Genomic DNA, 22,637 nt, shown 5'->3' with positions numbered 1-22,637 from the left:
CTATATTCATTTAAAATTCACAAATGTCTGCCATGCCTTTTACTCAAAGGTTCTGTTTGTTTATTTATGAGTAGGTTCTAGCTGTGACAAAGTATTATGCTATTCCAAAAAACCGTGTTGTGTGTATAGGAATGAGTCGAGATTCTCTATTTTTGGCAGAATCTTCTCTGGTACTGGAAGATGGGTACACAGTGGAGACTGTTCTTCATGGGCATAAGCTGGATATGTATCCATATACTATTCTGCCAAGGGAGGATGATATCATTTTGTTAGACTCTTTTAACAGCAGTTTCTTGAGAATTGGTCTGTCTCTCTTGCCAGGTAAACAAATGAGTCCTCAGTTTTTCTAATGTTTATGGAGCAGAGATTCTCCAATGTACAAGATTTACTGCTATAACGTAGTGATACCTCTCTTATTTCATTTTTCAATGCACTGTAAATTTCTTTGGGTAAATCTTGGACGAGATTATATGTTGCCTTTGAAGCAGTTGGGAAAACTTCGTGTACATCGTTATGCTATAAATCTTGGTTCCCCACAAGCTGCCTACATATCTACTAAGACTACGTCATACTTGTTACACTTTCCATAAGATGCCCTCCTCTTTTTGCTTATCTTTTAAGTTTTTGCCCCGGTTTCAGCATTTCACTAATCTTTAGAGTCTAGACATTTGGACAAGGTGCTTGATTTAATTCTCTTTGGTTATTAATCTTATCAGAGTCACGCTTTAGTGGAATAACCAATGTTGCCTTAAAATTCCTTGAAAGATTCTCAATTTTTTTTAGAAGAATAAAGTTGAGATGCAGGTTTTACACCTACTACCAGAAATAACTTGCTTTGCATATGTCCCGATGTTTGCATTTTCCCTGCAAACCCTCAAAAGATTCATGAAAGATGAAAAATAGTTTTTTTGGAATTTAACCTTATATAGATAAAACTTACATCCTCTGTAATATCTCCCCAGCCATAACTTTCCTGTGAATGAGAAAGCTAAAGCAATCTATTGAGGATGGTGGTTATGGATCTAGGATTCCCGAATCCTAAGCAGACCTGATAGTAGTCACTCCCGCACTTCCACATTTTAGATTCAACACTGTTTACTGCAAGTTGAGCCATAACAAAGGAAGTAAATTTTGTAATTTTATGTGGAGGCAATTGCTGGGTATTTACGTAGGAACACCAAATATCCACATCAAATATCACAAAAAGGCATTCAAAAAGTTTCTTGTCCGAACATTAATGGTGTGCGTCTATTATCCTGCAGTGGAACGAGTTATCATTAATCTTGGGTACAAACCGAACTTTGCTGATTAATTCAACATATTTCAGTTATTTATAAAGCAAATTGCCATAATATTTGAAAAACTTTGAGAAAGTACCTCAAAAATGCTTTTCTTACATATGTACGCAGACGTTGTTTTGATTCCGATTGTGTGTTTCAGGTATTCCACACATTTTATTTAGCATGCACACATCTCAGGTCATTGGTTTTAAGTTTTGATTCATTTGGTGAGGTGTTTTTTGTGCACTTGTCAAATCTGCATTTTTATCTAAGTGTCGAACAATGTTTGGAGGGTTAGTTTGCATTTGAATATCTTGTACCCAGTTGAGTGTCATAACTCGCCACTTTGCAATGTTTAATATGCATACTAGAGAACCTATGCCTCAGTTTTTGAGTCATTTCAATAAGTTTTGGGAAGGTCTTTTTAAAGTTCTCTGTCCGCTATATGTCATGCTGATGCACTTAGCACATTAATCTGGGAAGCCTTATTTGACAGTGAATATTTTGTGACCCATGGAGTATTTTGAATAAATGATCATACCACTGCATTGTAATTGTAAATGACATTAGCCATGTGCAGTTTGAAGCCCAGACGAACCCATATGATAAGTTTTACAAGCTAATTCCATTTGCAAAAACTTAAAACTGCCTAGTCGTCATTTGTAACAGTTATCCAGTAGCCCTGTTTGACTGACTCTAACTTTGACCCAGTTGACCCTATTTAGAAAGTTTCTTTTCCACTGCATTTAAAAGGTCAAACACATCTTATGTTCCAGATTTGAGCTTATGACGAATCAATTTGACTAGTTATCAAACATGATTCCATTTGCAATTTTCAAAGTTTTATTGATGATCAGTTCTGCAAAACAATTAGGAGGCTTGTTTGTGAGGTTATAACTTTGAAACCATGATTGATGAGCCTAAACCAATCATACCACTGTGTTTTACATTGAAAATACTCCTGTTGTGCCAGTTTGCAGGTTTTCATGAATCCATTTGCACACTTTTCTATTTGCATTCTAGATGCAAAAATCAGTGTTTTATCAGCATACCCAGTTCTGCAAATTTTGGAAGCAAACTTTGCATGCTTGCCAAATGCATCTTGTTAGTCATCATGAGCCCAAATTGCAGATTCATATTCTCCATGTAGGGAAGAACAAGCGCCCAAAGCTTCATTTCCTCAATTAACCATTTGACTAGTTTTTGAAGTCAAAACCATATGCAATTTCTTGTTTTTGACAAGTTGTTTGCAGGGTGTATTTCATAGAGGTAACTTCAGAGGTTAATATCTTTTGATCAGAATGTCATTATGAGGCGAGATTTTGAAGGATGAAAGAGCTTGAATCAGTGAACATGTTTGCCAATTGTAGGATTTCAATTATTTGTTTTTGTTAGTTTTTAAGGGTAGTCAAAGTGGCGGTCTGTTCTAAATCTAACACTCGGAAAGATTAGTGAAATTAATTAAGTTTCAGTGATTGAGAGTGATAAAATGGTTGATCGCACTGGGCTGTGAGTTGCCCGGATGATTTTCCAGACAGCCAATTGTTTCAAAATGATTTATTTTTTTAGTTGGGCCACTTTGTGACCCAGCCTGGCTTTGCAGTCTTTGCTTTTCTCAGTGTTTTAGTTTTAATATTGTAAATCATAATTGATTTGAAATATGGTGTTGATAGTCAAACTGAATGTGGGCAATGAGACACTTTGTGATTTTGGATCAATTTGACTAAAGCATTTTTCCTCTTGGGTAGACACTTGCATTAGATGAGTTTTCAAGTTACGTAACAGTGTTGGTGCCTATCAAGGGTTGCACTTTGACTAAGGAGGATTTCAATGTGATCACAACATACGCCATTTGGATTGATATCACTGAATTCATATCATTAATATGATTGTGAAATGTTGCTTATTAGGATATAAGGTTATCATATGATTGGTATAAACATGTTTTGTCTTTATTTAGAAGCCAAAATTGAATAGTCTCGATATATACAAGGAGTGATACTTCTAAAACATGCCTACATTGGACATTGTCGAGTGCAACAGAAAATGTGCAAACATATTAGTGGGCTAAACTGGAGAAGCATATTGGGGGTAGCAGTTTTAAATTTAGAAGCTCTGTTGCTGCAAACTTGAACAATGGCTTTGGATTGTATGCAAGGCCGCATGTCAAAGACAAACAAGGTCTAATCCCATTGCCAGTCAAACACAATTTTCTTCAGCCTGGTTTGTGCATGGGAAAATCAAATGAATTGTCCAATTTACCAGTTGCGCACTTAGTGTTTGCAAGATCTGTTATGTGTATGTAGTGGAGAGATGCTGATTTGATTTCAAATAAGAACAGAGAGAATGTGTGGAGAGCATAGTGCCAAAGATGAATACGGTTCTAAGTCTGCTCAACAAAAACAGTCAAACAAAGGAATTTCATTTGTCGCCTTCTACTACACAGCTCAACTTGCCAAATGCCATTTTGGTCTTTTTAAAATCGGATCAGTAGGTTGTGGGGAGAGAAGCACAGGTCAAGATGAATACAGAGGAAACCTATTTGCAGTCTGAAACTCAATCTTTCATATTGGCGTCGATTTGTGAAATGAAAGGCCGCCGTATTTCTCCACAAAAATACATGAAGACAAATGGATAGTTTTAACTGTCCTCCATTATATAATGCAACAACCTTGCCCGATTCACAAGATGCTCTTATGCTTTTTGCAAAATACAATATGTGGATCGAGGAGACGCGTTGACTTCCAAACGTCATGTGTGGAGACAACATAATCAAAGGTTGAAGTGTTTAGAGGAGGCAATTTGCATATCAGCCTTATCATGCGCACACCAAGTTTGTAGCCTCCAGCTATTGAATTCTTTTCCCAAGTCTATGCATGCAAACACAAGAAAACAATTGGATTGTTTCATCCATCTTCCACTGCATAAAATTGGACAAATTGTCATAAGGTGTGCCTGATGCCCTTTAACCACTGCAGGATCGAATATGTGGGTTGTAGGGAGGTATTGGTTTTTTTGGTAAGATGAAGGAGTACATTGAATGTGTAGAAAGTAAATGAAAACATGCCAAAGAGATTACGTGGTGCCTGCAATACCATATATGGTGTTGCTTCAAAAGTAGAGGCAGCCATTTCTTGTTTAGAAGTAGCAATTATCGACATCAATGTTGAATTTAGTTTTGGGATTTTTTCAATGCGCTTGCAGGGAGAAACAAGTACTTTGCAACCACATGGGGCATGTGAAAAAGTGTTGTTTGAAGCAGTATGGGTTACCATTCTGGCGCTATTCTCTGATCACAGAGACATCCATAGAACGTTTTCTGAAGGTATTTATCCCACATTGGTGAGTTAAAGGAAAATAACGTTTTTAATATACGTTTTTATCACCTAATGAAATGTCTTAAAGCGATTTCTTTATAGACTAGGTGAGAGAAATGTGTGGGAATCGTAGGGCCACTTGGCGCGTGGAAGTAAGTTTTGACCAATAGTGCACACTTAGAGCTGACATGGACGATGACTTGGATTGGCCGACGAATGGGAGTCTAACACGTGGCACATAATTCAAGAAGGCCAATAGGGTGAGATTGATAGGTGTCGCCCAGTTGTGTTTTCAGGAGAGCTCGACAAAAGAACATGAAAACATGCCATGTGTCTGGGCGGTCCTGCAAATGATGATGCAGATAGGGGTGACAGGTGGCACAATTGCGTGTTTTCGCGAGGGCCTCCAAAAATCACCCAAAAACACGAGAGGTTGCTACGTGGCATGGTGAGCTCGGGGTGCCCATAAGGAAATGTGAGGAAGTGGCAACTTAGGTGGTAGAACTAACGAATGACAGAGTGACACGTGGTGGATAATTGCAAAGATAATGACATCGGCGGCTAACGAGTGGTGAGATCTTGTGATTTCGCAAGATTGTGTGGCATCATCGTGAAAACACGAGATTGTGACATGTGTCCAAGGGTACCAAGTGGACTAAATATGAGGTGTTGCTGATAGGGATTTGAGGGCGAATCAAGTGGCACCATGTGGCAGTGACATGGTGGAAGGATGACAAGGCTAATCGAGTTGGTGATGATGAGGACAAATTGACAAATTAGGGGTTGCCACGTGTTATGCCTGGAGGTTGATTGAGGGTTTGACTAGAGAATTGGAGGGAAAAGATCATTTCAAAAAGGTACTAAAAAATTATTATTCCTTCCTTCCTAAGTTGAGCGCTCCAAATGATAGGGTAAAATTGAATATTAAAATGAAGATTGAGTGCTTATCTTAAATAATGAATGATGTAGGAGCATCGAGCTTGGATTTTTGTGGACCTTATGGTTTGTGCGATTGGGGATGTGTTTGAGGCATATTGGGCAACCTTGTCCTAGGTGCGCATATAGTTTAGAGTAATCATCTTGGAGTTAGAGCCATTTTAGTGGTTGTTGGTAATGTGTTCCTATTGTATTGGTGGACTTTGGAGATTGTATTCGTGAGCTTTGATCTGTGGGAGTTGGCGTGTGCACTCTTGGATTTGGATTGTTGTTTGACACGTGGACTAATGCTTGAGTGCACATACTCCTATGTGGTCTTATGAGTTAGTTATGCATTGTAAACTTGGGGCCGGTTCTAAGTATTTAATTTATGTTATGTATTTAATGTCTATTGCAAGCCGACTTGTGGCTTGATGGGTATAATTAATGTGGGTGCATTTAATTAATGTAATTTGACTAGGCTGACTTGTGGCTTGGTTTAGTATAAGTAGAGGGTCTTGTGGAGTCTAGAGACATTATTATCATCCTGCATGGAGGAAGTCAGCTAGAGAGAAATAGCTAAGAAGAGAGAAGTTGAGCAGAGGCAGTAGCTATGGCTTGGGAACAAGAAGATTGCTTGGTGGCTTGTGAGCACAAGTTTAGAGTCTTCTTGGGGTTTCTGCCAGGTTGTGGATCTAGGTAGCTAGGGTTTGGATCTTGCGAGATCTTGCAAAATTACTATTGTAATTGCTTATGTATTTGACTAAAACCCGAAAGGCCTTACAACCAGGGATATTGGATGTAGATTTTATGATTGTTGGCATTATTTTGGATCTAAATGTCTAAGTTATTATTTATCTTCCGCTGTGTGGTTATTTGCTGGGGGCTAGGAGATCTCCTTTGGGGATTCTCCTGCCTTGCATTGCGTCAAGTGGTATTAGAGTGAAGGTTGGATATGGTTGATTTGTTGTAGTGGGTTTGCGAAGATCTTGGAAGATGTCGCCAAGAAGATTGGACCTTGGGATGATTGCGAATCTCCATGATGTGGTGGAGAAGAAAATTTCAGAGATGACTTCTTGGTTGGAAGCTAGATTGACCGATCGAGTTAAGGCAGGGATGGTTGAGTTTCGTAGATATTTTTGGAGCTGGAGCTTACCGATCCGGAAGAGAGTGGTTTGGCCAGTTAAGAAGATTGTTCGGAGGAGAAGACAAATTGTTGTTGAGGAAGAGGTAAAGGATGACTTAGTTGAAGCTGAAGAGGAGATTTGTTTTCATGATCAGTTGGTTGGATTTGACATGGAAATTGCAGAGCATCTTGTTGTGAGCAATGAGATTGTTGAGGATTTACATAGGGTTGTTGCTATGGATCTGGATTCATATGTTGCTACTGAGATGATTGAGGATATGGATGTTGCTATTGATGTGGAGTTTGATGTCGCTGGTGTGTATTCACTAGTTGCTGATGTGGTTGAGGATCTACATGATACGATGGATCTATATGTTCCTGATTTGCCTGTGATTGACATGGCTGAGGATTTACATGTTGCTCTTAGTGTAGATTTGGGCTTACATGTTGCTGACTTTGTTTTGGAGCTTAATGATGTTTATGACATGGATTTCATATTGGAGGATGTTATTATTGCTGGTTGTGATTAGTTGCAGGAATTGTTGGTGAAGCATTATGTTCAACTTGTTCCTGAGAGTGAGCATTAATAGAGCCTAAAAATTCAAAGTTTTAGGTATCCGTTTGAGCATATTTTGTGACTAGAGGTTCCACAGGTCATCCTTGACTGATAATGAAGGAGGAGTGAATAGAACACACAAACTGAACCGGCATGGAGTATAGCAGTTGGGCAGTATTGAGCTCTTTATGATTTTAATCTTTGTTACCTCCAATCTAGTCCACCTAATAGCTATGTAGATTATATTGATCTCTGCTTCAGAAATTTGTACACTAACAGCATAACAGCAATCCACAAATCTGATATATTTGACACAGATATACATGAAAATGAAGTGTTCTCAGGGCAAATATATGCAGTAATTAAAAGATACGATGGAATTGCTGAGACAATTAACATTAAAAGTTTGGAAAAGATCTATATTAAAGATATCCTTGACCTGTGTATATGTTACTGTGGCTACAACATGAGGCATCAGTTTTGGTTTTAACAATGATTCTGGGGACTGCTATTATCTTCTACCAGATATGGATATGTATATGTGTAAGATTGAGATCGTCAGCACATAGAAGGAAGCAATGACTTCTGCAAGTAATATCTCAATTCCATTTAATGTATCATCTCACTTGGAAGTAGAGCATATAACAAAAAATGACAACAAATAGAACACAGGTGCTGATGAGAGTTCTCGTCCTATTGAGTCAAATATAGCGCAGTGGGGTCTTGCAAAATAAACATGCTGTTGGGAGAGCTTGTCCAGTCAGAGATAGTGCAAATGAGTAACAAATGGGCTTTCATTAGATTTCTTCCTACAAGTAATTGTTGAAGTTTCTAAGGTTTGTCATTCAGATATGGTGACCAGTTGCTAATACCAGAACAGTACTTATTTGCTAAACTATCTTAGCAGCAAATTCAAAACCCTTTTTAAAAGGATGGTGTTCATCATTTTCTGGACATTCGGAATTACATGAAGAAAGCCATGCAAGGGCTCTCAATGCAGAGATAAAACCAACCCGTCAAAATCCCATTCAGGAAAGGAAAAAACGTGGTCCTGTTACTACTGATTCTGCAGTTTCTTAGCAAATTATGCTAACAGATGACCAGGATATCCAAGATGAAATTCCTCAACAGGCATATGATAATAGAGCAAAAGAAGAGACTGGTGCATTGATAGTCGATCCCGTTGAGGGTGGAGTTGCAATAGATGCAATAGGAGATCCCTTACCAAATGAAACTTTGCTTGCCTGCAAAGAATCAGATGCAGTATTGCTTGCTGCTATTGACGGGTACAAGTGGGATAATAATGAATCTCACTTAAGGCTAGAGTGCGGATTGCTTGAACTTCGTGCTGGTCTTGGTGTATTTGCAAATCTACGGCCGGCTACTGTTTTGCCTCAATTAGCCGATTCTTCTACTTTGAAGAGAGATGTTGCTGAAGGTGTTGATATAATGGTGGTTAGAGAACTCGCTGGAGGTGGAAGTATGTGAATGTATCCCTGAATTGAGACGTGTTGGAAGGAAATTCTGAGAATCAATCTACCTACCCGGACAACAGATTTAAAAAATAAAAAGATATTGTCTATGAGGAAGACTCGGCAAGGCAATGGTCTGGAGTTATACGTCTGGATGGAAGAGCCCTGCTCAGACTTGGAGTATGAATACTGTTAGCATGTGATGATCGCATTTTGAAGGCAGAATAATTGAATCAACATTCTATGCATCCTTTTAACAGAAGAAGAAATTCGGAAGTAATATTACCCCCGACACTACTTACACCATGGGATGAAGTGCCTAGTTTTATACAGATATTGAATATATCATGAGGCTTTGCTGGCTATTCTGCAACATGTGATTGCTTATCTGCACAGTGATACAAAGGAGCCCGAAATCTGCCTGCCACGTCTTTACAAAGTGTCGTCGAATGAATAGGTATGTAAAAACACGTGGGCAAAGCCTTGGGATAGATTGGAGAAAATGATATAAATAATTAAAGCGTCATCACAATTAGGATAGAGGATTCTCGCACATGGAGCAAACCTTCCAAATCATATGTGCCACCGTTCATCAAGATAGCATATAAAATACAAAACCGCCCTCCGTATTAAATCAAAATTACACTTAAGTTTTCAGTTAGTTGTTATGAAAGGGCATGATGATTGTAAATGTCTTTCCGTCTATTATAAATATGAGATGAAAAGGCACAATATGAACAATTCATATTCATATTTTTAAACATTTATATCTATCCTATGCTCTGTGATCTATTATATTTTTCAATGGGCGGAGAAGAAATTTTTTGAACTAAGCCCGTGGATTTAAGTTATTGAGTAAATTTTATGCGGTCCGGATAAATTTTCAGTAGATGGATCATCCGTAAGGATTGTCTCTACGCGTAATTTTTATTTTCGGCACAATCTGTAAGCGTATTTATTTTTATTTGCATTGGAGTTTGAATTATTATTTAATTTGTGTCTTTTGTAAAAGTTTTTGATTTATTTTCTATGAATATTTTAATATTCGATAAGTGGATTGGATCATTATTGCATTTTAAATTTGATAAACATAAATATTGTGAAATATTTAATTATTTTCATATTTATGTCTAATTTGTCTTCGCAGGAGTTAAAGTGCATTTTAGACTAGTTTAAATTGCATTTATATAATTGATCCGTCGCATCTGAATTATTAAAATTGTTTATAGTTAAAATATATTAAACTTTACAAAGTTGTACATTTCAACTTATAATATTGACTCTGATTGCCCATTAAATTAAGCACTGGTCTTTTACTCCTAATTCATAATCCATATGCTGGCAATTGTTTCATTTCTTTCCATTGAAGAAATAATATATTCACCTATTGCATTAATCTATAATTATTCTTTAAAACATTATTACATTTATACAATGATTTATTTACAAATTGCAAAGTTTGAAGTCTTCAATAATTCTTGTCATTTTGAAAGCTTTTGTTGTATTCGCATTCTAATTAATTTGCTTTAAGCGTCTTGGATCTAAGTGTTTCGTCCAAGATTAGGTACACCTGCCTCGGTTTTGTAGAGCCGGAAGCGTAGGAGATTTAGATCACATTGATCGATCTCGTCAAGTTGGCCTTAACCAGTTGGATTTCCCAGCATCGAGCAGGCAAGGCTTGTAGGATTCCAATTTGCGGTTTTGAGAACCAACAAGCATGCTGATTCAGTTGTTGAGATTCACATGATTATGATGATTGAATGGATGAAGCAGAGATGGTTGATGTGCAGATTGGTTCTCTTCTCCTTGATGGATTGGAAGCCTTTGGTGAAGATGAAGTTGGTTGCAGGTATTTCTTTGGGCATCAAAGTATGGGACATATTCTCTAGCTACTCGGGGAGTCTGATGCAGGAGCATCGAGCTTGGATTTTTGTGGACCTTATAATTTGGACAGTTCGGGATGTGTTCAAGGCATATTGGGCAACCTTCTCCTAAGTGCGCATAGAGTTTGGAGTAATCATCTTGGAGGTAGAGTCATTTTAGTGGTTGCTGGTAATGTGTTCCTATTTACTAGCAGACTTTGGAGATTATATTTGTGAGCTTTGATTCGTGGGAGTTGGCGTGTGCACTCTTGGATTTGGATCGTTGGTTGGCACGTGGACTGATGTGGAAGTGCGTGTACTCTTATGTGGTTTTATGAGTTAGTTATGCATTGTAAACTTGGGGCCTATACTACCTGGCATAATCCTCCTGGCAGATTACGTCCGAAGATGGCCTTCTATGCTGAGTATTTTCTTGAGATTTAGAATGGTATTATTGTCCGCCTTGCTTATCTTTATCGGTGTTGGAGTTACGCTTTGAGATTCTCTCTGGGCTCATTCAGAGTTGGCGTCTTCGGGTCCAGACTGATCACCATATGGTTAGAGAGGACCGTATCTGTCGACTGTGTACTTTAGCAGAGATGGAGACTAAGACTCACTTTATATTTCACTGTCCTATCTACTATGAAATCAGAGGGAGATTTTACTGCCTATTCAGAGATTGCTTTTCTCTTTCAGCGTTCTTTAATTATATTGATCAGCGGTGCCTTGCACTTTACCTACAGGAGGCCACCCAACTCCGTGAACATACCCTATAGTCACTCATACGTCAGGGCTATATTTCAGACCAGCTCATCACTCCCTTTTTCTCCCCCTGTCTTCTCCACGGGGTGCGAAAAGGCCATCCAACACTATTCACTCCAGATCGGTCCGACACTGTACCAATCTTTCTAGGCAGCGACACTTTTCCAATGGTTCCCGAAGAGGATCTAAGACTCCGGATTGTTCACGGTTCTACCCTTCTATGGCTGATTTCTTTGTACCAAGGACAGATCCTTAATCCTTACCTTGGTTTTTTTGGTAGTGTGTCTTGTTTTGTTTCTTCTCAGACACCATTTGGTGCACCTGCTTTGGTCGACTCTTTTGTTTGTATGCTCAGTCCCATAAACCCTTGTGGTTTTTTGTTGGACATTAATATGATTATCTTATGTTATCTCAAGTATTTAATGTCTGTTGCAAGCCGACTTGTGGCTTGATGGTAATAATTAATGTGGGTGCATTGAATTAATGTAATTTGACTAGGCCGACCTGGGGCTTGGTTTATTATAAGTAGAGGGTCTTGTGGAGTCTAGAGTCATTATTATCATCCAGCATGGAGGAAGTTAGCTAGAGAGGAGCAGCTAAGAAGAGAGAAGTTGAGCAGAGGTAGTAGCTGCGGCTTGGGAAACAAGAAGGTTGCTTGGTGGTTTGCGAGCACAAGTTTAGATTATTCTTGGGGTTTCTACCAAGTTGTGGATTTGAGTAGCTAGGGTTTGGATCTTGCGAGATCTTGTAGAATTACAATTGTAATTGCTTATGTATTTGACCGTAACTCGAAAGGTCTTACAGTCGGACATATTGGATGTAAATTTTATGATTGTTGACATTATTTTAGATCTAAATCTCTGAGATAGTATTTATCTTCTATTGTGTGGTTATTTGCTGGGGGCTAGGACATCTCCTTTGGGGATTGGCCTGCCTTGTACAACATTAATGAATACCAAAGAGAAGTGGGACCCACATTAGCTGTATATTTAAACGGAGTATATGTCTATTATAAAGTTTGATACTTTGTAATAAAACAAGATATTTTTGTAAAGAAGTTTGCACTTTTCTTCTTAGACTACCCGTGTCTTTCAAAGGAGGGTTTCTGCTTCAAATCTTCATCAAAAGTAGGAGTATCATGTACCAACGAAAAGCCTCTCGAGATGAACTTTCTGATTTTGAAGACAAAACAAGTGTAGGTTTGGTGATGTCAGTTTTTATACCACATAACATATTAGCAATTGAGTATTTGAGACGGAGTATCAAACAAACAATTCCTCTCTTGAAAAGTTAATACTCATGGGACATGAGGATAACTCCAATGTTCCTTACACCTGTGGATACTAACTCAGTATATTGATGTGATTTGTTGGTAATCACGTAGGCAGCCTTACGCTAATTGTTGAGGATGACTTGGACTTTGGTGGGATGATGGAGATGGTGATTCGGTGTGAATTCTAGATGACGTTGGTGGGGAAAGTGGTGGTGATGGAGGGTGAATGGTTCTTATGACTTACGCCTTTCCAACTTTCCTCCTCAAAATTCTAACTCCTAAACTACTTGCTATTCTACTCTTACTCCTATGAATGGAAGATTAGCAAATGGACTAGGATCGAATCTAATGAAAGTTAACCAGCGGTTCCACCTCCATAGATGCAATGATTCAAAGGAAAATTAACTAGTTTACCACACAAGGCTTCCCAACAAGCCGCTAGGATGCTAGTGGCCTAGTATTGATCCCTATCAAACATCTACTAATGCTACCATGCAACTATCCATCTACTTTACTCTTGCTTAACAACTTGAAATGCAATCCACTTTAACAACTTGAAAAGAAATTTTACTCTATCTATTTCGAAGTAGAAACCATGCAATAATACCAAAGGCTCTCAATCACCATGCAAGTCATAACAACGAGAAAGAAATAGCGAATTTTGGCATTATCTTTGCAACAATTTTCTCCGATCCTTACAAATGAGAGCAAATGGCTTTATATAGAGGCCAAAATGTACGATCGACAATAGAGATAAAGAGGCAAAATCGACGATCCAGATTGAATCCTAGAAACCCTAATTAAGGTTGCCACCCCATCGGCCAATGAGAAGATGCCACCTCGTCAATGAACCAATGAAAAAAGTGGAAAAATGGCAACCAGTGAGAAGACACCAAAATGGTGGCCAATTAGAATTAGACACTTGTCCTACCCTAGAAGAAAGAGAAATTGCCACTTGGGCTTACATCAAATGATCTAATATAAATCTTTCCTTTTCTTTCATTCTTTTAGCTAAGGCAATGAATCTAGCTAGCCTTTCATTGACTTCCTCCATGGGAGGGCAAGGTGTATGCTTTATCTCGAGTTTAGCCAATTTCATCATGCTGCTTACTGCCTGTAGTGTCTTCTCATGGTCCTTCTCATACTCTTGCAAATCCGATAAAGGCATTGAGGGAGGAAAGGGTGCCCAAATGTTTCTTCTTGATAGCAACCTTTCCTAACTCATCCAATCTTGATCCAAGTCTTGTCTCTTCAATGTCCTCTTCTCTGATGTCTTCAAAATCAAGTGCCACCCCGACGTCGCTCATCATGGTTGAAATGGAGGTGTCGACGCTTGGGTTGTGCTGTGCAAGTGCATTCTATATCTCCTCGAGTGTTTTGGTAGTCAAGGAAACAAACCAAGATTCAACCGTACTCAATTCTCTTTTATCAACCAACTTGGCCCTTTCCAAATATGCCTCCGGTAGCGCAATGAATGCCTGTAGCCTGGGAATAGCCAAATCCTTGACTGGAAGGAAATCCTTCCACTCCTCTTCGAATATTCTGAACTTGTTTTTAATAGTCACCAATGACTGGAATGTTGAGATGAAGGAAGGCAAGAAATTTTGCCCATCTTGGATTGTATTATGGATCCAATCCTTAACTTCATGCAGTTGAGCCGATATCTCTTCTAGGTTGCTCTCATTGTCTTGAGGAAGCGCTGCTTGGTGCAACTATTGGATAGGCTGGCAATCTCTCCAATATCTGTTCTCGGCCTCCAACTTTATGATCCTTTCATTTGCCTTCCTCAACCTTTCTCTAATTGAAGCTATACCCTCCTGGATCTCCTCACACTCCATGTCATCTATGTTTCTTCCCAAATTATGCTCCACTATCTCATATTCTTGGGCCGCAATCTCATCCAATGCATTGTTGACTGTTGGTATAGCAATCTGAACCTTTCAGTGAACATCATTGTCACCCCTGATTACCTTTGCCACCGTTTTTGCCATTTGTTTTTGGTTCTCACTATCACTCTTTTCTATTAATCCTTGGATGTCTTCCGCTGTTTGGGCAGTTACTACCTCGCCTCTTGGCATAAGCATTTGCCTTAACCATAGTGGTGCGGTGCATCTCCCCAAATCTAGATTTGGTTTGATGAACAAAGCATCACCAACGGCCTCAGGTGCTTGACTCATTGTCTCATTATCAATCGGCCCACCTCCTTCACTAGTAACTGCCATGTCATCTCCACTTTGATTTTCTAAGAGAGGAGAGTACTTGGTGCTATTACTGTAACCACTTGATTTTGAATCAGAACTCACTTCTACCATGGCCCCTTTATCACTTGTGTTATCTTTTTGGCCTCTAGCCTCAATTATACTTTCCCTTAATGGTGTTGCGTGTTGTCTCTTTGCTAGAGGTTCTGGATGTTCTTTGCTTTTCTCAACCTCCAAAGCTCTTTTCTTGCTTCTAACTTCTTGTTGCCGGCTACTTCCTTCACCCTTTTGTCTGATTGATTTTGCTGGACCTTCTTTTGGCTTCATCTTCTCATAAGTAAGTTGTATCTTTTGACTTTGTAGCTTCCTTAATCTTTCATTGTACCACGACTCGGTATGCAAATCAACTATCCTTGTGATTGCTTCCAAGGAAGGATCTTGATGATCATCCCAATCTACTGGATTCAACTCTGTTCCTTCTACTTAACATAATCTTCTCTTAGCACATCTCCATCATCGTCTAGTTGATTGGGAATATCAAGGCCTCTCCATTTGATATCTCTCAACATGTTCACCGACAACCTTGAGAAAGCTAGCTTTCTCACATGAAAGTCATCCTTGGCATTGGCCCAAAAGTCTTCAATAGTGGGAACATGCTTAAACACATTTCCATGAGATACCTTGATAAGACCATTAGGATCGAATCCTTGCCTTGCTCTGTACCATCCTAAATGATACCATTCCAATTCCTTCTCCGTAGCTGCAAAGGCGACCCGATTGGGGCAACTATCATTGCCAATTCCGAATGAGAAGGTAATCCCTGTCTTACCTTCGAGTCTCATTATTCTATCATAATGTTCAAGTTGCCTAGCCAATTCCATCAAAACTACCTTGTTGGGTGGGTATCTTGGAAGCCTCTTGGGACAAACTGTGCTTCCTACCACTCTAATGTAAGTGAATTGCAGAAATTGGATGAACCAACTCCCATACTTCTTTATCTTTGTTTCTGCTTCCGATGAGAGTCTCCTAGCAGGCGTCCCTTGTAATACCCTTACTATCTTCATGGAAAAGGCGTCACAAAATATTTTGTAATCCTTGTTGTTGTGTAAATGAAGCTGTGGATTGTGTTCATGCACCAAATATTGCCTCGGCCCATTACCAACTTCTCCTAAGGCCTTAAGTCTCAGACTCTTATACAATCTAGCAATTAGGTAAAACAAATAGGATCCCATGTAGAATTGCTTTTGGTTTTGTACAGTTCTATGTTGTAACTCTAGGTTCTCACCTATGATCCTAGCCCAATCAAATCTTCTTTTCCCTTTTTCAATTTCATCAATAAAGAAGTACATCTAGTTTTCGAATTGCATACCTTGAGCTAGGCCCATGATCCGGCCGAGAAGCACAATGAGATCTCCATATTCTGATTTGAAGTTCGCCATTGTAAGCCTTGATGATCTGGTTATGTCTTTGTTTCCCTCATGTAGCCAATCCTGTTTTAGATGTGTGAAATAAGCTTCCTAGTTATCCTGAAATGATTTGGTTGCCTAATCCATCATCACCACTGTCATGCTCTTGTACTAGGGAATGCTAAATGCTTCTTCGATCGCCTGTTCGCCAATGTTGGCCAACATCCTCTTCCTTTCATCAAAGATGATGGATTTACTGATCAGATCAAACCTGGATGCGCATTCCATAACCAATTTTGGACAAAGCAATGTGGGAGGAAAAGTTGTTGCGTGTACAATTTCGCTCCTGTATATCTTCTTTGCCAAGGGGGATTGTCCTTCCTTTAGTCTGTCCTTTATTTGTAGCATATTTACTCTACCGACATTGGTATCGATTATTCACCTCATTTTTGAGAAGGAAGTTGTTTTTGGCATCATATCCTCTTTGTCTTTCTTAGTGTTTGTTCTCTTAGGGTTCTTGCTTGCACTAACATCTACCATCCTAAACACTTATTTTTGCCCTTTTGTTCTAAGTGATATGGACTACACTTATCGATCTCCAACCTTCTTTCTATTGATGGATTCTACACTTATTTCTGCCTTGCCAAGTCCTATCACTACACTTATCAATCTCCAATCTTCAACCTAGGGTGGGACTAACACTTATTTCTGCCTCGCCATGCCTTAGGATGGACTACACTTATATCTCCAAACTTCATTCCCAAGGTGGTCTAGTTTATTTATGCCTCTTCAAATGTCCTATCATGGATTCTACACTTATCAATCTCTAAACTTCAACCTATGATGGGATGATGAAGTGGTGGATAATGAATGCAAGAAGAACCAAGGGAAACAAAACTAGACAAGAACGAAAGAGAGAAATCCGCTTAAGGACCTCTTTCAACTTTAAATGATTTGGAGTTACCTTTACCAATAGCCGGGTCTTTTTTTGGAATTTAAGATTACACTTAAGAATTTCAAATCCCTTGCAAATCTTGATGCCCTAGTTGGAAAATCAGAATTTGGATCCCCTGACATTGTTCACAATTTGCCCAAAAAAAATCAGACCTTTGATCACAATGGCCTCCAAATAAAATCATCCAACTTTGGGAGAAATTGCAGCCTCTAGAAGATGTAGGATCAGACCTCAAAAATCGCAGACCTCTAGCAAATATAAAATCAGACTTGAACCATAATAAATCCACCTTTCAACTTTGCAATTCTGAAATGCTCTCCTTTGCCAAAAAAAAATGCCAAAATGGAGATTCAGATCTACCCTCGAGAAGCCGCCAAGCATGAGAATTTTGCCCTAGCATGGAAAATCACCAAAATGAAGTGCAGATCTGCTTGGGTGTTAGAGGAAATCGCCAAGAATGGAGCTTTGTAAAATTGCCAAGCAAGGAAATCTGTCCTTTGCAAGCAAAATTGCCGAGTTTGGAAATTTGCCCTCTTGCTAAAATTGTCCAAGCACCATGAAATCTGATATAGTTGGAAAAATTCGCCCAATGAAAATGCCAATCAGCCTTTGCAAAATCGCCCAAGGGAGAAGAACATTTGCTTTTAGTCAAAATTGCCTAAGCACCAAAGAGGAGGAGTGAGGAATGAGGAAACAAGGGGAAAGAGCTTCCTCTTATACTCCACTTGCTTATCCCTCCTGGTTGGCCGACTGGGACCCAGGGAGCAAAAAAAATATTAATCAGAACCCAAATCTAGCCCCCAATTAAATGCTCCGCCCAAAATTAACTTTGCCAAGATGAAATTTATGTTTTTAAATTGCCAATTAGACCAAGATTGCAAAAATAAAGTAAATAGTGCCTTGGAGATGCTAAATGTTTCCATTAATGATGATTTAGTAATTAATATGTCATTAAAATCGGATTTTGGCTAGCCAAAAGCCATTTTTTCAATATTAAATTACTAATTTCATTAAAGACTTAAAAAATTCCAAGGCAAATTTAATCCATTTAAAGCCAAATTTTGCAATTCAATTTAGATCGATTTTGCTAAGCAATTTTAATTTTTTAAACACAAATAAAATCATTTCTCTAGAGTCTAAAATTGATTTCATCATCACAAAATTAATTTTCTCACCGAAGAATATTCAAGATTTTCCAAAAAACTTAAATCTAACAAAAGTTTATTTTTTGAAAATTATCCAAATTTACACAATTATATCCAAATTTTCAAAAAAATAATTATTAAGTACAAAATTTACAATTTTATCCTGCCAAGTGTTGTTCTTTGAAATTTGTTCAGCCTAAGGATGAAATCGGTCGTTTTGGAAAATCAACTTGAAACTGGGTGAAAATAAACCTAGCCTTCTCCTTTCTGGCCTGAAAGTGTCCAAGAAGTTTTCAAAAATCCAATCAAAATTTTTGGACAACTTCAAAAATTTATTGCTAAGGCGACTAAAAAAGGAGGTCCCCAAAATTTTGGGGCGATGGTGTGAGAACCTCACAACAAGGTCTCAGTGGTAAAGAGATATTCCAAGGATTGTTCAACAAGGGGTTTTCTCAATTGTTTATCTTCTTGGCTGTTTGTGACTCATCATGGCAGTTAGAGACTTCTATTTGAAAATCCGCCATCTGGGTATGGGCCAAATTTAGAGAAGATTATGCCAACATGATTATTTTGCTATTGCATCCATTTGGAGGGACTTTTGACAATGGTTTAAGAGGCAGATCTGATTTTCTTCTAGCAGTGTTTTGTATCATCGTTTGGAGAGATATTTCTCAAGTTTATTGCAACAATGATGAGATTTGATTTGGGTTTTCAGTTGAGGAGAGAGGAGAGATGCTTTGGTTTCAATGGAGATGAAGAATGAAGGTAACACATGGCATCAACATGTCAGATCCGACCCTCTTGCTTCTACTTATTCTTCTTCTTTCTCATTTTGTAGGGTTGGTTCCAGTTTGTTGAGCAAGTCTCATAGCTTGTCATTCCACCATATTCAACATTTCCTCTTGTTTTGAATAACAAATGTATTTTTCCTTGAGAAAATAGTGGAGAAATAGTTATAGTCCTAGTTTATTATGTGTTGCTTTGAGTCATTGTATGCATCCTGATATATTTGGTTTCAAAGAAATGAATATAAAGCAGTTAGCAGAATATTTTCATCTTGAATCTTGTCTCCTATCTTTGAGTTATGCAATTTTCTATGATGTGTGGACAAAGAACCTAGATCTTAGTTACAACTTGTTTTGAGTTGTATGCCATTATATGTTTTGTTCTTTATTCAAAGAATCAAGTAAATGCTTATTATACTTTGACAAGGTTGTAGATCTCATGGAAGGATTTTGGTGAGTAGAGGATTCATAGTGAAAGCTGATGTCTCATTTACAAAGTAAATGGATAGATCATAAGGATCATAGTGTACGTTTTAGCTTGTGTAACACCCAATGGAAAAGGTACTGATCATAGCTACAGGATCTATATTTTCTTGTTGTTTGGTTCATGGGTTATGCTGAAATCTTGAAATTATCAAAGTGAATTTTCCCTTTCTGGTTAGGAGTTGAAAGGAAGACTCCCACTTGGCTTATGGGTTTCTAGTTTGTGTGATTAGCTCTTGCACATCTGGTTTGCTGCATAAGTGTAGAAGATTAAAGGGACATATCTGCTTTGTTAGATTTAGATTAATGTTTAACACTGGTCATTGTGATGAATATAAAGGTCTACCTGCCTAGGTTTTGTAGAGCCTGAAGAGTAGAAGGATAATTGCCTTGTTAGTTGGCCCAAGTTCTATTCAAATGCATCCATCATAGGATTTGGCTACCCTTAGATGTATTTTGTTTCAGCTGCTTGGTTGTTTAAATGTTGTTAAATCAGGAGCCAACTCATAGAACCAGTGAATTTTTCAACCATTGTAGCAATAAGGAAGCACTATAGATTGAGGATAGGTCAATGGGGAAGAAGGTGTTTGCAAACGAGTTTCAAGGCATTGTAATTTCATATCTATTTTGCCAAGTGAAAAAAAAATTGTGTTCTTAATTTGATGTTATTTGAAGAAATCAAAATCAATTCTTTATCAAATTGGGTTTTAGATGGAATCATCTTGCAAGTTTGATTTTCTTCATGAACTGAGTAGAATAGAGTTAGAAAGAAAATAAAAAACTTAAATTGTTTGACTAAAATCTAATGTTAATAATTTAAATGATGAAATTAGAGGGCTAATTAGTTACTTAAAACCTAGTTTTTAGGCAAAGTATGACTGAATAAATGAAAGATCACTCGAAGATTTGGGTAGAATGCCTTGATACCCTAATAGTGGACAAAAAATGACAAATCTAAAAGTGTTTCATTTAATGCTTAGCAATTAAAGTATCCACTTTTGGGTGCAATCTCCACAATGCCCTAAAGGAAGAACTTGTGAATATCCAAAGAAATGTGGATATTCAAACAAATACATTAATCATCTACTTCTTGACATATTTTTTGCTAGAAGTCTAAAGGTTCAATGAACTTTTAAAAATGACAAAAGATCAAGTTTTGGAAACATTGTACAAAATACAGTGATGAAAAAAGGACATTTGAACATCATCCATATGTCCATGCAAAACCCACTAAGAATCTCTACCTTGTTCTAAATTGTAAAACCAAGAGATTTGCAAAACTTGTAGTTAATATTGAATGAGACCTTTGCCTCATGAAACTATAAATCTGGTACTGATCACTGCAACCTCTTTGTGAATTCAATTTTGGAAGTGCATTCAATTTTTTCTTTTACATTCAGATCTACCCATTGTTTCCATATCTAGATCCTCTACTAATTTCCACATTGTAAAACAATAAAAATAAAAATTAATTGATAAGTAGGAGATCCACAGCAAGTCAAATTTTGATATTGCTATCAGGATTCAACTGTTTAGTTTTTTGGTCAAACTCATTGACTCATGTTTCATGAGTAGTGGTTTTACATAAACCCATCACTCATGACAATGAATAAAACACTTAACACTCATTGGACCTCCCAGGAAGTCCTAGTGCTTCACCTTTGTGGGCATCACCTAGATTCAATGAGTGCTAAGTGTTCTATTCATTGTCAAAGGGATATTGAGATCAGTGCTTAGAATCTTAGACAAAAGTGAGGGAATGATCTAGAGGATGTCAAAGTGATATTGAGACCAGCCCTAAGTTTTCTAGAAGATGTGTGACACAAAGATCCTAAAATAGTAAGGTTTGGGGTTGAAGAGGTTTGTCTTGAGGGAAGTTTGATGTGAAAAGTTGTATCTCCATAGAGGGAGATTCACTTGCTTGAGGGGTAGGTCTTAGAGAGGGGACCAAGGCAAGTCCACAGTAGAACCCTAGGGAAAAGGGTTAAGGGAGTTGGACCATTGGTAAGTGCTAAAGTTTGTATTAGGCCCTTGAGAAAACAAAGGACAACCCAAGCCTCTGCATCAGTCATAGAGCATGTCAATGCATGATGAAGGGTACTCTCCTTAATACCACAGACACATAATAGAAATAGAGAAACCACAACAATTTGCAAGAACAAAAAATGAGCTTTTAATAATATCCAAAAGTATGGAATTACAAATTTTAGAAATAGAACATGAGAAGCCACATGGGTGTTTTCATTAGAATATTTTGTAAACCAGAGCCACAAATAACTATCCAAAATTGCCCTATACAAACTTATGAGCCTTCTTATATAGGTAATTGTTCCACCTCCCAAGAAGGTTTTAAAAATTTAGCCTTAACACTTGAGGCCGGCCAACCCTAAATTATTATTAGCTTCTATATTTAATTACATTAGAGTCGGCCCAACTAATTTTATTTTTATATTTTCAAGTAGCCCAACTTCAAGAGATTGCATCTTTTTAACCGTAGCTCCGATTGACTATTAAACTACTTTTCGTAAATGATGCCTCCTGAACTACAATGCCTTGATCGTGTAAGTATTGTTAGCTGGGGTTCAACTTGTTAATGTTTTAGCCTAGATATTAAATAAACAACAATAGAGAAATGTAAAAACAATACACAAAAGATTCAAAATATTGAACCTGGGAAAACCCTTCCACTTGAAGGGAAAAACCCAACCACACCAGCAAAAAATCTTTTATTGATTATAAAATATAGAAGTACATGGCTTTCCACTTAATTCATTACAATACATTGAGCAATCGCATAAATAGATTGATTTGACTCTTCATGTTACACACAAAGGTCTCTTTGAATTTCGAAAGAAGATCTTTCAAATTTCCAAAGGATCAACACTTCATATTTTCATACAAATGCCTCTTTGCATGATGTATGACACATGTCTTTATGCATAATATTAACTTTAAATATAGTCGCAAATATCTCTTTCCGCTGAAGATGACCATAACGGTCATAACCAACATATTTCTATCTCATAAAATCAAAGATGAAGATCTTTATCGCAGCTACAAATTTCAACAGTCCCTCTTAATGCAGATCTTTATTTAGGCATG

General features: G+C 37.8%; 1 protein-coding gene across 2 annotated transcripts in view; it reads left to right on the top strand.

Moving 5' to 3' along the window:
- The window catches only part of LOC149559193 (uncharacterized), a 139,498-nt gene that overhangs the window by 486 nt on the left and 116,375 nt on the right, over nt 1-22,637 (top strand). For both annotated transcript variants that reach the window (XR_016365119.1, XM_089833121.1), the window contains exon 2: nt 130-321. Coding sequence is in view for 1 of the 2 variants with exons in the window: in XM_089833121.1 (XP_089689247.1) it covers nt 130-321 (192 nt within the window). In the remaining variant the exon portion in view is untranslated. The remainder of the gene's footprint in view (nt 1-129; nt 322-22,637) is intronic.

This window comes from Cupressus sempervirens, chromosome 5 (genome assembly GCF_028749045.1).
Source record: "Cupressus sempervirens isolate cs-2001-9-10 chromosome 5, ASM2874904v1, whole genome shotgun sequence".
Taxonomy (NCBI): domain Eukaryota; kingdom Viridiplantae; phylum Streptophyta; class Pinopsida; order Cupressales; family Cupressaceae; genus Cupressus; species Cupressus sempervirens.
The sequence above is the reverse complement of the archived record's forward strand: the minus strand, read 5'-3'. Positions and strand labels throughout refer to the sequence as shown.